A 14,843-nucleotide genomic window follows, 5' to 3' on the forward strand; every position below is an offset into this window, starting at 1 on the left:
GGTTCCGCATTTCGGGTCTGTGAGGTGGGGTTGGCGGGGGAGGCGGGCGTCGAGGTTTGTAAGGGCTCGCAGCTGCCAGAACTCCGGCTCCCAGCGGCGGCGGCCCGGCTTCCGCTGCCCGTGAGCTAAGGACGGTCCGCTCCCTTTCGCCGGCTCCGAATCCCGATCCGGGCGGGGGCCAGAGGCCCCTTGCCTCCCCTCTGAGGACCGGAGATGAGCTTCCTCTTGTGAGTGGGGCCGGGCCGCGGGCCGAGGTCGTAGGGAAGGCCTCCCCAGACCTGAGGCGAGGGCTGGGCCCGGGGGCCCGGGCGGGGCGGGGTAGCTGGCGTTTGTTTTGCCTCTGTTGGGGCCCGCGCTGGAGGCCGAGATGTTGGGAGAGGCGGACAGAGATGAAGGTCGAGGTAAAGGGAACGGAGCGAGAAAGCTGGGGAGTAGAAAGGCCCTGGGGCCGCCGCGCCTCCAAACTTTTCCGCCCGAGCGCCCCCAAGGGCGGGGTGATGATCTGGGGGCGGAGCCGCGGGCCCCCAGTTTCTTTCGTCTCGAGCCTCTAGAAACGATCCCTGCCGCCTTAGCTCGTCGCTCTGTTAGAGGTCCAGTTTCATTATCGTCGGTGTTAAATTCCGCCCCAGGAGAATGTGCAGTGCGGCGGTTTGAGAGGTTGATGTTAAGATGGGGGCCTTGGAGTCAGATCGTTCTGTCCAATTCTGATTCTGCCCACTTACTGGCTTTGATTTTAACTAACTTCTTTTGTCCTCGGTGGAATCGTGGGTTTTTAATCATTATGTAATACACCGTATTCTTACATAGTACATTGCAATATTATTATAATTTGGAAAGTTAAAATTAAAAAAAAAAATTCATTCTTAGTCCCATTACAGAAACACAGTATTGCCGTTTTAGTGCACTACAGCAGTTAACTTAATACACATACCTTAGAATCTCATTTTAGAGATAATGCCTGAGCCCAAACTAAAAAGTTTGTAAATGGATGATTCTTATGCACATTAAAGGTTGAGAAGCACTGCTCTAGCACAGTATTTTTTATTCTCAGGTGGCTCTCTCCACCTTATATATTGCTTAAATGTGGGTTTTGTGGTTGAATGAATAATTATCCATTTTTAGTTATGGATATAATCCACAAGCTTGACATTTTTAAGTACAATATAAAAAGCACTACATAGTGGTTTTTTTTGGTAACCAGAGTTTGCCCACTTTATTGTAAGAAACCTGGGATTCCTTCCAGTATTTGCTCTTATAAAATAGCACTATTAAGACTATGTTTATCTGCGTCTCATTTTCCTTCCTTTGGGTTATTTTTATAAAAGAATGATCTCTAAAATACGATGACGTTGTCGAAAAGCCTGTATGATTTAGATTTATTTCCATATTAATAGAAGTATTCCCCCCTCCTCCACTTTTTTCTTATGAGTCGATATTTAGTGAATGCATAGTTGCTTTGTGGACCTTAATGTGAGATTTTTTTCTTTTTCTTTTTGACATGGAGTTTCACTCTGTCACGCATGCTCGAGTGCAATGACATGGTATCAGCTCACTGCAAACTCTGCCTCCTGGGTACAAGCAACTCTCCTGCCTCAGCCTCCCGAGTAGCTGGGATTACAGGCACTGGCCACCACACCCGGCTAATTTTTGTATTTTTAGTAGATACGGGGTTTTACCATGTTGACCAGGCTGGTCTAGAACTCCTAACCTCAGGTGATCCACCCCCGCACCCAACAGAGACTTTGTTTATTTAAAACTTGGCCTTCTTCATGGACTCCTGAGTTGTTCCCGATTTTTGGCCATTATGAATAATGCAGCTGTGAACATATGTGACAGGTTTTTGCGTGGATGTATGTGTTCATATCTCTTGGGTATATACCTAGGAGTGAAATTGCCAGGAGTGGTTTACATGGTAACTATGTTTAACCTTTTGAGGAACTGCCAAACTTTGAAAGTGCTGTACCATCTTACATTCCCATAAGCACTGTATGAGGGGTCCAATTTCCCCACACCCTCCATAGCACTTGTTAATTGTCTTTTTTTTATATGGTCACCCTAAGTGGATGTGGAGTGGTATCTCCTGATTTTGATTTGCATTTCCCTAATGACTAATGATGTTGAGCATTTTGTCGTGTGCTTATTGGTTATTTGCATATATTCCTTGGAGTAAAGTCTATTCAGATCCTTTGCCCATTTTTAAATTGGGCTGTTTGTTTTTGAGTAGTAAGAGTTCTTTATACATTCTAGATACAAGTCCTTATATCCTTGATTTTTTTGCAAATACTTTTTTCCTTGTTCAATATAGTTTTTTATCACATTAAAAACTTTCCATATTTGATTTTTAGTGTTTTCACAATTCTCTTTTACTTCTTAATCAGTCTTATTTAAAGTCCAAATTACTGAGGTTAAGTAAAAGTCCATAGTCTATTCCATTCCTCTTCCTAGAACTAATCACCAGTTTTGATGAGTTTAGGTTTTGTTTTTTTTTTTTTTTTTGAGGTGGAGTTTCACTCTTATTACCCAGGCTGAAGTGCAATGGCGGGATCTCGGCTCACTGCAACCTCCGCCTCCTGTGTTCAGGCAATTCTCTTGCCTCAGCCTCCTGAGTAGCTGGGATTACAGGCACACGCCACCATGCCCAGCTAATTTTTTTGTATTTTTAGTAGAGACGGGGTTTCACCATGTTGACCAGGATGGTCTCGATCTCTTGACCTCGGGATCCACCCACCTCGGCCTCCCAAAGTGCTGGGATTACAAGCATGAGTCATCGCACCCGGCGAGTTTAGTTTTTGATACTTTCTATGCATTTACAAAATGGGCTTCTGCTTACATTTGGTTGTGTAATATGTTTAACCATGTGTTGAGATCTTTCTCTGTAAATACAAGTACTCTATCTGGTTTTCCTAATTTCTATACAATATCCCCTGATATGGATGTCCCCATAGTTTGTTTGTTTGTTGTTCTGTTTGAGACGGAGTCTGTCACCCGGCTAGAGTGCAGTGGCAAGCTCTTGACTCACTGCAACCTCTGCCTCCTGGGTTCAAGTGATTCTCCTGCCTCAGCCTCTAGAGTAGCTGGGATTACAGGCTTGTGCCACCACACCCAGCAAATTTTTTAAAAAATATTTTTAGTAGAGACAGGGTTTCACCCTGTTGGCCAGGATGGTCTCTATCTCCTGACCTCATCATCTGCCCACCTCAGCTGGGATTTTCTTTAATCCTTTACTGATAAGCTTTAGGATTCCTTGGAGGTTTTTCACTATTAAAAACAATTCTGGAAAACAAATCCTTATCCATATCTAGAGAAGATTTTTAGAAGTAGAATGGGTGGCTTGAGGATCTTTTCAGTGTTAATAGATACTACCATATTGCCCTCCCAAAGGTTATACTTTATACTTTCACCAATAGTATATTAAAGTACTAGCTTCTCTGTACCCACTTCCAGCAGTCTCCAACATTTTTGGCACCAGGGACCGGTTTCGTGGAAGACAGTTTTTCACAGATCTGGTTGGGGGGATGGTTTCCGGATGATTCAAATGCATTACACTGAGTGTGCACTTTATTTCTATTACATTGTAATATATAATGAATAATTACACAAGTCACCATAATGTAGAATCAGTGGGAACTCTGAGCAACTAGATGGTCCCATCTGGGGGTAATGGGAGAGAGTGACAGATCATCAGGCATTAGATTCTCATAAAACACATGTAGTTTAGATCCCTTGCATGCACAGTTCACAATAGGGTTCACACTCCTGTGAGACAGGAGGTGGAGCTTAGGTGGTAATGACAGCAATGGGGAGTGGCTGTAAATATGGGTGAGGCTTTGCTGCTTGCTCACTGCTCACCCACATTTGTGGGGCCTGGTCTGTGGCTCTGGGGTTAGAAGCCCCTGCCCTATTCCACATTTAATGTAATCATTTTAACTTTTGCCACTCAGATTAGGGAAAAAATAAATCTTACTTTAACTGAACAGTTTTTTACATGCTCATTGATTGTCATACTTTTACTGAATTGCGTATTCATCTCCTTAGCCTATTTTTCCAAAGGATTCCTTATATTTTTAGTGAGTTATAGAAGCCCTCTATTACCGGTTCATCCTTTGTAATATATGTTACAAGTACCTTTTTTTGGTTACTTGTCTTTTTGCTCTGTTATGGAAGTTTTAATTGATACTGTTTGAAATCTGTCAATTTTTTTCTTTGAGGTTTCTGAGTTTTGTGTCATGTTAGGAAGACTTTATGGATGGTGTCAGATAGGAATAAAAATATTTTTTTCCTCAGTAATGAATTATGGCTGTCTCATTTATTTTCCCAGTTATAAACTTAAAGATGTTAGTGTTTCTTTTACTGTGGTTTGCTTTCAAGGCATCCCAAATATTTTAATATAGAAAACTGGATTTTTGAATTAAACCTCCCTGCACCATTTTCTTTCTATCTCTCCCATCCCTCATGAAGCCTTGCTATGTTGTCCTGGCTAGTCTTGAACTCCTGGGCTCAACCAATCATCCCAACGTGGTCTCTCAAACTGCTGGGATTACAGGTGCGAGCCTCTCACTGCACTTGGCACCACCATTTTCTATAGGTGAAAATTGAGGCCAGGCACAGTAGCTCATGCCTGTAATTCCAGCATTTTGGGAGGCTGAGGCAGGTGGAGCACTTGAAGTCAGGAGTTCAAGACCAGCCTGGTCAACATGGCACTATCCCATGTCCACTTAAAAAAATAATAATAATAATTAGCTGGGCGTGGTGGTGGCTCCTATAATTCCAGCTACTTGGGAGGCTGAGGCAGGAGAATTGCTTGAATCCTGGAGGTGAAGGTTGCAGTGAGCCAGGATCACATCACTACCTTCCAGCCTGGGTGACAGAGTAAGACTTCATCTCAAACAAAAAAAACGGAAATTGAGGCCAAAAGAAGGTTTAGCTTCTCAAGAAGACATAGTTGGTGTCAGATCAACAACTAAATCTCAGATTTTCCTTTGGTTAAACTACCCTCTCTGTACCAGACTTCTTCAGAGGGTATAGTGAAATTGCCTTATTTGTGAAATTGTGCTGGTAATCTTGCTTTTATGTGCAGGGGAAAAAAAAGCATTCTTTTATTGTGATCATCATCTTCCTATCTTGGCATTTTTCAGAGCGTATGCTTTTTTGTTTCTTTTTTTTTTTTTGAGACAGAGTCTCGCTGTGTTTCACAGGCTGGAGTGCGGTGGCGCGATCTCGGCTCACTGCAGCCTCTGCCTCCTGGGTTCAAGTGATTCACCTGTCTCAGTCCCCCGAGTAGCTGAGACTACAGGCATGCGCCACCATACTCAGCTAATTTTTGTATTTTTAGTAGAGACAGCTTTCGTCATGTTGTTCAGGCTTGTCTTGAACTCCTTACCTCAGGTGATCACAAAGTGCTGAGATTATAGGCATGAGCCACTGTGCCTGGCCCAGATAGTATTTTTTATTTTATTTTAACAGACCACTTTATATGTCTAAAATTATGTTGTTCTACCTGTTGTATTTCCAGTCTTAAAAAGTCACATGCTTTCACTTTTAACCTTACAGCAGCAGCCGCTCTTCTAAAACATTCAAACCAAAGAAGAATATCCCTGAAGGATCTCATCAGTATGAACTCCTAAAACATGCAGAAGCAACTCTAGGAAGTGGGAATCTGAGACAAGCTGTTATGTTGCCTGAGGGAGAGGATCTCAATGAATGGATTGCTGTAAACAGTAAGTTTTAAAATGCAACTTTGCTGTTTTACAGAAAGGTTTTGCTAAAATCTCTTGGTTAATGAATTTTCTTTGACAGAGATAACTGGTTTAATATAACAGATTATCTGTAAAGAAACATTAAGTACAAATATATCCAAAACTATGTTGTTCTTTTCAGAGTACTTGGTGGTAGCTTGTAAGGTTGACTAGAGGGACCTGAGAAGAAATGATGAGTGCTTTTGGGCAGTTTCTGAGGAGAGTAGTATGAAAAGCTGAGTATGGTCAAATAAAGATTGATAAATGAAAAGATTATGCATGTCATGGTCTGTGACTTTGTAGTGAATCCGTCTATACAGTTTTTCTTCCACTCCCAGCAGTACTCATCAGCCTGTATATCCAGAAAAGTCAGTTGCAGTTCATATGGCCAGTCAGTTGATAGTTGTGACTTAGAGTGTCAGAGGGAATTGAGAGATTGGGAGAAAATGGAGGGATCTGAGCTGAAAGTCACTTTGAGTTCAAGAGAACGAAGGCATGACATGGGACAATATGCTAAGGCTAGAAATTTGCATGTGAGAGTCTCTCATTTTTGAGATGAGATCATTTCTGGGTGATAAAGTTTAAATTAGGAATTTCAGCTGTTCCGGGAACGTTTAAAACTTTTTAATGGAAAATTTCAAACATACAGAAGTAGAGAGACTTAAGTACAGTGAATTCCAAGTATTCATTCCATTATCCAGCTCCAGCAAATATCAATTTGTGACCAGTTATGCTACATCTGTATGCCACCTTGATTATTTTAAGCAAATCTTAGACATGATATTTTATCTATAAATATTTCAATAAGGTATGTCTAAAAGACAAGAACTTGCAAAGATAATGACAGTGCCATTATCCTTTAACTTACCAAATACCTGGTCAATGTTCACATTTTCCCTGACTGTCCTACAAATGTTTTTGTTTGTTTTTGAGATGGAGTCTTGCTCTGTCACCCAAACTGAAGTGCAGTGTTCACCTCCTGGGTTCAAGCTATTCTCCTGCCTCAGCCTCCTGAGTAGCTGGGATTACAGGTGCCTGCCATGATGCCCAGCTAATTTTTGTATTTTTAGTAGAGACAGGGTTTTGTCATGTTGGCCAGGCCAGTCTTGAACTCCTGGCCTCAAGTGATCCGCCTGCCTCATCTCCCAAAGTACTGGGATTACAGGCATGAGCCACTGCACCCAGCCCAAGTTCATTTTAAAATAACAATAATAAACCTATTACCTGTTAACATAAATATGTTTTTATGAAAAATGACTGTTTTCCAAAACAAATTTTAGCGAGAAGTGTGGCGTTGTTTTATATTTTTGCAAATCTTTTTTGTTGTTGTTGTTGAGACAGAGTCTCGCTCTGTCGCCAGGCTGAAGTGCGGTGGTGCCATCCCGGCTCACTGCAACTTCCATTTTCCGGTTTCAAGCAGTTCTCCTGCCTCAGTCTCCCAAGTAGCTGGGACTACAGGCATGCAGCACCACACCTGGCTAATTTTTTGTACTTTTAGTAGAGATAGGGTTTCACCATGTTGGCCAGGATGGTCTCTATCTCTTGAACTCGTGATCCACCCGCCTCGGCCTCCCAAAGTGCTGGGATTACAGGCGTGAGCCACCGCCCGGCCAGCAAATCTTATTTAATGTCCAGCTTAATAGACAGCTGGATTTTTTTTTTTTGAGACAGAGTCTCGTACTGTCGCCCAGGCTGTAGTGCAGTGGTGCTATCTCAGCTCACTGCAATCTCTGCCTCCTGAGTTCAAGCAATTCTCCTGCCTCAGCCCCCCGAGTAGCTGGGACTACAGGCGTGTGCCACCATGCCCAGCTTATTTTTTTGTATTTTTAGTAGAGACAGGAGTTTCACCATGGATGAAAGGATGGTCTTGATCTGACCTTATGATCCACCCGCCTCAGCCTCCCAAAGTGCTGGGATTACAGGCGTGAGCCACCTCGCCTGGCCACAGCTGGATCCTTTGCTATATTCAGTCTGTTGTGATTATCACACATCATGGAGCCTCCAGAAAACACCATTGTGCCCTCTTGAGAGAATAAGTGTGAAAAGAGCAATTAATATAGTTTGACCTTACAGATCCTCCCTCAGATAGGGGATTCCTAGGCCACATTTTGAGAAGAGCTGCTCTAGACCAAACCAACTGCCACCTGGGCATACTTTTTGTTTTGAGTGAATATTGAATACCTAAGTGTTAACTTTCTTAGAAACATGACTTAGCGGAAGATTTATAAGCAAGGGAGTTTTGTGTAAAATTCGTTTTTACAAAATAGCGTTAAAAAAATCTATTTTTTTTTTTTTTAAACTTGGAAAATCCCTAGTTGTTTTTAGGTACTTCTTTAGACAGGAGACTAAAACATTTTATTTATTAATTTTTTTGACGCAGGGTTGCCCAGGCTGGAGTGTGGTGGTACCCTCAACAGCTCACTGCAACAACCTCGAACTCCTGGGCTCAAGGGATCCTTTCACTTCAGCCTCCTGAGTAGTTGGGACTACAGGCGTGAAACTATTTTTTAAAATTTTCAATAGAGACTGGATCTAGCTATGTTGCCCAGACTGGTCTCAAATCCTGGCCTCTTAAAGTGCTGAGATTATAGGCATGAGCCACTACACCTAGCCTAAAATATTTTTTAAAACCTTCTAAGGCTTATGTGGTTCTCTTTGCATAGAGTATACTTCACTCAGTAAAGTTTATTTACTCACCCCCTTACTCTTCCATTTTATTCCGGATCTAGCTGAAGCTCCTTGAGGAAGTACTCCCTGACTACTTCCAACTCTTTGTGACTTTGCCTTTTCTCTGAACTCTAGCATTTATTGTTGGCCTTTGGATTCTGTCTTCTTATATCTTGTACTATTATTGCTATTATTATTTTGAGACAGGATCTGTCTCTGTCACCCAGGCTGGAATACAGTAGCACCATCACAGCTCACGGCAGCCTCAACCTTCTGGACTCAAGCAGTCCTCTCGCCTCAGCCTCCCACATAGCTGGAACTATAGCTGTGTGCCACCATGTCTGGCTAATCAAAAAAAATTTTTTCGGCTGGGTGCGGTGGCTCACGCCTATAATCCCAGCACTTTGGGAGGCCGAGGCGGGTGGCTCACGAGGTCAAGAGATCGAGACCATCCTGGTCAGCAAGGTGAAACCCCGTCTCTACTAAAAATACAAAAATTAGCTGGGCATGGTGGTGCGCGCCTGTAGTCCCAGCTACTCGGGAGGCTGAGGCAGGAGAATTGCTTGAACCCAGGAGGCAGAGTTTGCGGTGAGCCGAGATTGTGCCATTGCACTCCAGTCTGGGTAACAACAGTGAAACTCCGTCTCAAATTTTTCATAGAGATAGAGTCTCACTCTATTGCCCAGGCTGGTCTTGAATTCCTGGGCTCAACCAGTCCTCCCACCTCAGCCTCCCAAAGTGCTGGGATTATAGGCATTAGCCACTATGCCTGGCCATAACTTGTATTATTCATCTCTTTTAATTTTGTCCCTTCTGTTAGCTAGAGACTCCAGAGCAAGGGACTTTATCTGAGGTATTTTGTCCTCAATATGCTGTAGACCTCATAAACAAATGTTTATAATTAATTAAATTTTTTAAATGCCTCCGGATACAACTGGTGTACCTTCTCCCTCACAGTATATTCCACAACACATTTTCTCTTTTTCCTAACACAAATGGTATTGTCTGGTCCAAACTGATAAACTATGGATTTTTCATTCTCCTGGATGTAATCATATTGTATACAATATACAAAAATTACAATATGCAGTATACAGAAATTAGCCAGGTGTGCCACCACGCCTGGCTAATTTTGTATTTTTAGTAGAGACAGGGTTTCTCCATGTTGGTCAGGCTGGTCTTGAACTCTTGACCTCAGGTGATCTGCCCACTGGGGCCTCCCAAAGTGCTGGGATTATTTACAGGTGTGAGCCACTGCACCCGGCCCATATTGTATATTTAAATGATATAATAGTCATCATGAAGTTAGAATGATCTCCAGTATCTTATTTTCCTGCTGTTATATGCCGGCAGATCACGAGGTCAGGAGTTCGAGATCAGCCTGGCCAACATGGTGAAACCCTATCTCAACTAAAAATACAAAAAAAAACCACAATTACCTGGGCATGGTGGCATGGGCCTGTAATCCCAGCTACTTGGGAGGCTGAGGCAGGAGAATCACTTGAACCTAGGAGGTGGAGGTTGCAGTGAACTGAGATTATACCACTGCACTCTAGCCTGGGCAACAGAGCAAGACTGTCATGGGAAAAAAGCTTAGTATATTAAAAGTTAACTGTTTTTATGTGTGACAACTTAAAATTTACAATATCATTGGATTACTGAATGTCTCGGGGGTTCAGCCAAGAACCTAAATGTCTGTTTTTCCTTCAACTTCAACTCACATTTTGTGTTTACACAGACATTTTAATACAGTTCTATTATCTCTGCAGCTGTGGATTTCTTTAACCAGATCAACATGTTATATGGAACTATTACAGAATTCTGCACTGAAGCAAGCTGTCCAGTCATGTCTGCAGGTCCAAGGTACATATACTGCCTATTATATAGGTGTTTGGATTGCTTTTACTGTATTACCGATTGATATAAATTAAATAACTAAGATTTGTTATCTGTTTGCTTGTGTGAAGGTGATTCAGTTTTATTGGTTGTTGACTACTCACATGCAAACTTTTAGTTCCCTTGTGATTTATTTTATTTTTTTTTTCAGACAGAGTCTTGCTCTGTCACCAGGCTGGAGTGCAGTGGTGTGATCTTGGTTCACTGCAGCCTCTGCCTTCCAGGTTCAAGTGATTCTCATGCCTCAGCCTCCCAGGTGGCTGGGATTAGAGGAGTGTGCCACCACTCTCAGTTAATTTGTTTATTTTTAGTAGAGATGGAGTTTCACCACGTTGCCCAGGGCTGGTCTCAAATTTCTGGCTTCAAGTGATCCACTTGCCTCAGCCCCCCAAAGTGCTAGGATTAAAGGTGTGAGCCACCATGCCTGGCCAGCTATTAGTTACTGTTAAATACTTTGGTATGTGGGTACTTCCTGTTTTCATTTTTATATTGCATCATAGTAAGTCTGAATGTTTTATTATAGAAGTAAACAAATTTGAGTTATATTTGTCTTGAATAGCAAACATTTTATTTTTTCAATTTTATTAATAGCATTTATGTTTTCTCTTTCTAGTTTTTAAATGAATTTCTTGAAAGAGTTTTTAGTTGACCTTTAATATTTGATTATTTTTTTCTTGTGCTTATTTAGTATCTAAAGCAGCACACTTTAGAAGTAATTATCTGGCTTGAAGATGCTAGATTTAAAAATGTTTGGACTTTAATAAATTTCAAGGATAATGAAGAAGATGGAACTCTATCACTCATAATGTTAAGTCCATCATATGATGGGTTTAATGTTTGCTGTGTTTCCTTCCAGTTTTTTTTCTTATAATAAATGACTGATTTAATGTGATAATAGATGTTATCAAGATGTTTGCCTCTTAGAAATGATTGTCTTTTGTGACTTTGCTACAAGTGTAAAGGAAAAAAGATCTCTAATGAGTTTATAGTCCTATTTTTATTATACTATTTTAGGAAAAATGTTTTTATTTTATGTTGTGTTAAGTTTTTTTCCTCAAGCTTTAAAAGAAATAAAACAGGAAAGTTAAACTTACCTATGGCTCAAATGCCTTACACAGTGATGTTTTATATAACTATTGTTAATCCTTCTAGCTCAGCAAAGGTAAGGGGGCAAAGTATGCCTTCCTAAGTGTATATCTCTAACACCTGGTCCACAAAACTGAGTTTTATAATCTTGACTCTACCAATAATAATACATTGATGGCCAAGAATCTCAGAAGAATGTCGTGGATTCATTGGCTCCTTACCCAGTTCTCAGTAACCATCTGCCTTTGCAGACAGGAATGTAGTTCCTTCGTGTTTCCCAGGGCTGCGTTGTTTATAAAACATCTATCCTGGCATTTCCTCCTGCCACATTATCTCCCTTTTTCCTTCCAGTTGTAACTGTCACTTTCAGGATAATTCTCTAGGGAACTCGTAGTAATCTTCAGCAGACTTTAGGTGATTTATTAAAGTTAGCTATAACTTCTGTTGACAAAATGTGAATGAACCTGTTTTAATTACAACTTGCACATTTGTTAATATTTTTGAAAAATTTATCAGTAAAATATTTTTTCTCTCCAGATATGAATATCATTGGGCAGATGGTACTAATATTAAAAAGCCAATCAAATGTTCTGCACCAAAATACATTGACTATTTGATGACTTGGGTTCAGGATCAGCTTGATGATGAAACTCTTTTTCCTTCTAAGATTGGTGAGTTAACATTGTAGAAGTATTCTCTCTTTTTTAAAAATTTTATTTTATTAATATAAATAGAGATGGTGTGTCTCACTATGTTGTCCAGGCTGGTCTCAAACTCCTGGCCTCAAGTGATCCTCCTGCCTTGGCTTCCCACAGTGCTGGGATTATAGGCTTGAGCCAGTGTGTCCAGCCTGTTTCTCTTTTTAACATTGTTGTACTAGTAGAGACTGCCAAATTCTCCTCCAAAAAGGTTGTACCAACATGCACTTCCTCCAGCCATGTTTGTGTTTGGCTATATATCTTCACAAACAGTCGTTATTACTCATTTTTTAATATTTTCTAATTTGGTTAAATTTATTTTTTAATGTACATTTAAAAAGTACTGATGAGGTCAGGCACGGTGGCTCATGCCTGTAATCCCAGTACTTTGGGAGGCCAAGGCGGGCGGATCACGAGGTCGAGAGATCGAGCCCATCCTGGCCAACATGGTGAAACCCAGTCTCTACTAAAAATAAAAAAATTAGCTGGGTGTGGTGGCATACGCATGTAGTCCCAGCTGCTCGGGAGGCTGAGGCAGGAGAATTGCTTGAACTCGGGAGGCAGAGGTTGCAGTGAGCCGAGATCACACCACTGCACTCCAGCCTGGTGCCTGGTGACAGAGCGAGACTGTCCCTCCCCAAAAAAAAAGTATTGATGAGATTGAGCATTTTAGCATTTTTTTGTGTTATTGATTATTTTCTGCTTATATCTTTCATCTATTTCTGTGTAAAAGATATTAGCGCTTTGTCATACATGTTGTATGTATTTTTCCCTGGGTTACCTTTAGTCTCATTTTGTTCACAGAGTATTTTTGCTATATACAACCTTCTTATTATTTTGTCCTATTAATTATATCTTTTGTGACTTGGTTTTAATATAACAATTAGAAAACTTTTCCCTGCTTCAAGATTATAAAAATCTTGTTTTTTCTTTTCTTCTTCATGTTTTTTTTTTTTTTTTTTGAGACAGAGTCTCATTCTGTTGCCCAGGCTGGAGTACAGCAGCGTGATCTTGGCTCACTGCAACCTCCACCTCCCAGGTTCAAGCAATTCTCCTGCCTTAGCCTCCCTAGTAATTGGGACTACAGGTGCATGTCACCACGCCTGGCTAATTTTTTTTTCTTTTTCTTTTTTTTAATATTTTATTTACATCCAAGTACTTGCAGCATTGGCTAATTTTTGTATTTTATTAGAGACAGGGTTTTACCATGTTTACCAGGCTGGTCATGAACTCCTAACCTCAAGTGATCTACCTGCCTTGGCATCCCAAAGTGCTGGGATTACAGGCATGAGCCACCAGGCCTGGGCAGGAAGGTTTTTTTTCCCTGAGTGCTAAATTAATTTTTTTCCAAATAGAAATACTAGCCAGTTTGTCCCAATACCATTTATTAAATACATTTGCCATTTCTCCCCTGATTATCTTGTACACACAACAAATTGCCACATACTTTTCTGTGTTTTAGTCTCTTTATCTGTTCCTTTAGAAATTCCACACTTTTAATGACTGTGGGCATGCATCTGTTAGCATCTTATAAGGATGGTCTCCCTTCCTTGCTCTTCTTTTTCAGAATATTCAGAGCTATTCTGGGTTATTTGTTTTTCCAAAGAACTTAGAAACATTTTGTAAAAGTAAAAAAAAATTAGATTTTAATTATGACTATATTTAATTTTTTTGGGGGGGGGTCTGAGTTTCACTCTTATTGTCCAGGCTGGAGAGCAATGGCATGATCTTGGCTCACCACAACTTCCACTTCCCAGGATCAAGTGATTCTCCTGACTCAGCCTCTTGAGTAGCTGGGGTTACAGGCATGCGCCCCTCATGCCCAGCTAATTTTGTATTTTTAGCAGAGACGGGGTTTCTCCACGTTGGTCAGCTTGATTTCAAACTCCCGACCTCAGTCAGGAGGCCTGCCTTGGCCTCCCAAAGTGTTGGGTTACAGGTGTGAGCCGCTGCACCTGGCCGACTATATTTAATTTTTATAGATAGGGATTCTTTTTCTCTTTACTGAATCTTCCTAGCCAAGAACAAGATATTGTCCATTTATTCACGTCTTTAGCTTTATTTTCTCTTGTAAAATTCTGTAGTTTATATCAGGTGTTCAAGTTTCTTAATTTTATTCTAGGCATTGTCTTTTATTGATAATCTGGTTTCCAGCTTCTTATTTGGTGTATAGGAAAGCTGTTAGGTTTTATTTTTTAATTTATTTTTTATTTGTTTTTGAGACAGTGTCTCACTCTGTTGACCAGGCTGTAGTGCATGGGTGTGATCACAGCTCAGTGGAACCTTGACTTCCTGGGCTCCACAGATCCTCCTACCGTAGCCTCCCAAGTAGCTGGGACTATAGACACGCACCACTACACCTGGCTAATTTTACTTTTTATAGAGATGAGGTCTCATTTTGTTGCCCAGGCTAGTCTCGAACTCCTGGACTCAAGCACCCCTCCTTTCTCAGCCCCCCAAAAGTGTTGGGATTACAGGTGTGAGCCACCGGTAGACTTGCTGTGGATTTTATTTAAATTTTATAATTAACCATCAGACTCTTTTTCTGTTAGTTTTTGGTTGGTTCTCTTGAATTTTTAAAGTATACAACTGTGTCATATAAGATAGTGTTCATTTTGCCTCTTCCTTTCTGATAATACATTCTTGTTTTACACTTAAATTATTGCACTCAGTGTTATTTTCAGCTAATGCCAAGTAATGGTAATGATGGCAAACATCCGTTTCTTGCTTTCTTACTATTATGCAAGTACTTCTAGCATTT

General features: G+C 40.9%; 1 protein-coding gene across 2 annotated transcripts in view; it reads left to right on the forward strand.

Annotated features, from left to right (window-relative positions):
* Window positions 1-14,843, forward strand: part of MOB1A (MOB kinase activator 1A) — a 25,758-nt gene continuing 10,915 nt past the window's right edge. The window contains exons 1-4 of one of the 2 annotated variants that reach the window (XM_002757601.7): window positions 1-227; window positions 5,551-5,717; window positions 10,172-10,265; window positions 11,922-12,055. In XM_002757601.7, the coding sequence (XP_002757647.1) occupies window positions 214-227; window positions 5,551-5,717; window positions 10,172-10,265; window positions 11,922-12,055 (409 nt within the window). In that variant the 5' untranslated portion in view covers window positions 1-213. The remainder of the gene's footprint in view (window positions 228-5,550; window positions 5,718-10,171; window positions 10,266-11,921; window positions 12,056-14,843) is intronic. The other variant, XM_035272216.3, reaches the window with a different exon arrangement.

This window comes from Callithrix jacchus, chromosome 14 (genome assembly GCF_049354715.1).
Source record: "Callithrix jacchus isolate 240 chromosome 14, calJac240_pri, whole genome shotgun sequence".
Lineage (NCBI taxonomy): Eukaryota > Metazoa > Chordata > Mammalia > Primates > Cebidae > Callithrix > Callithrix jacchus.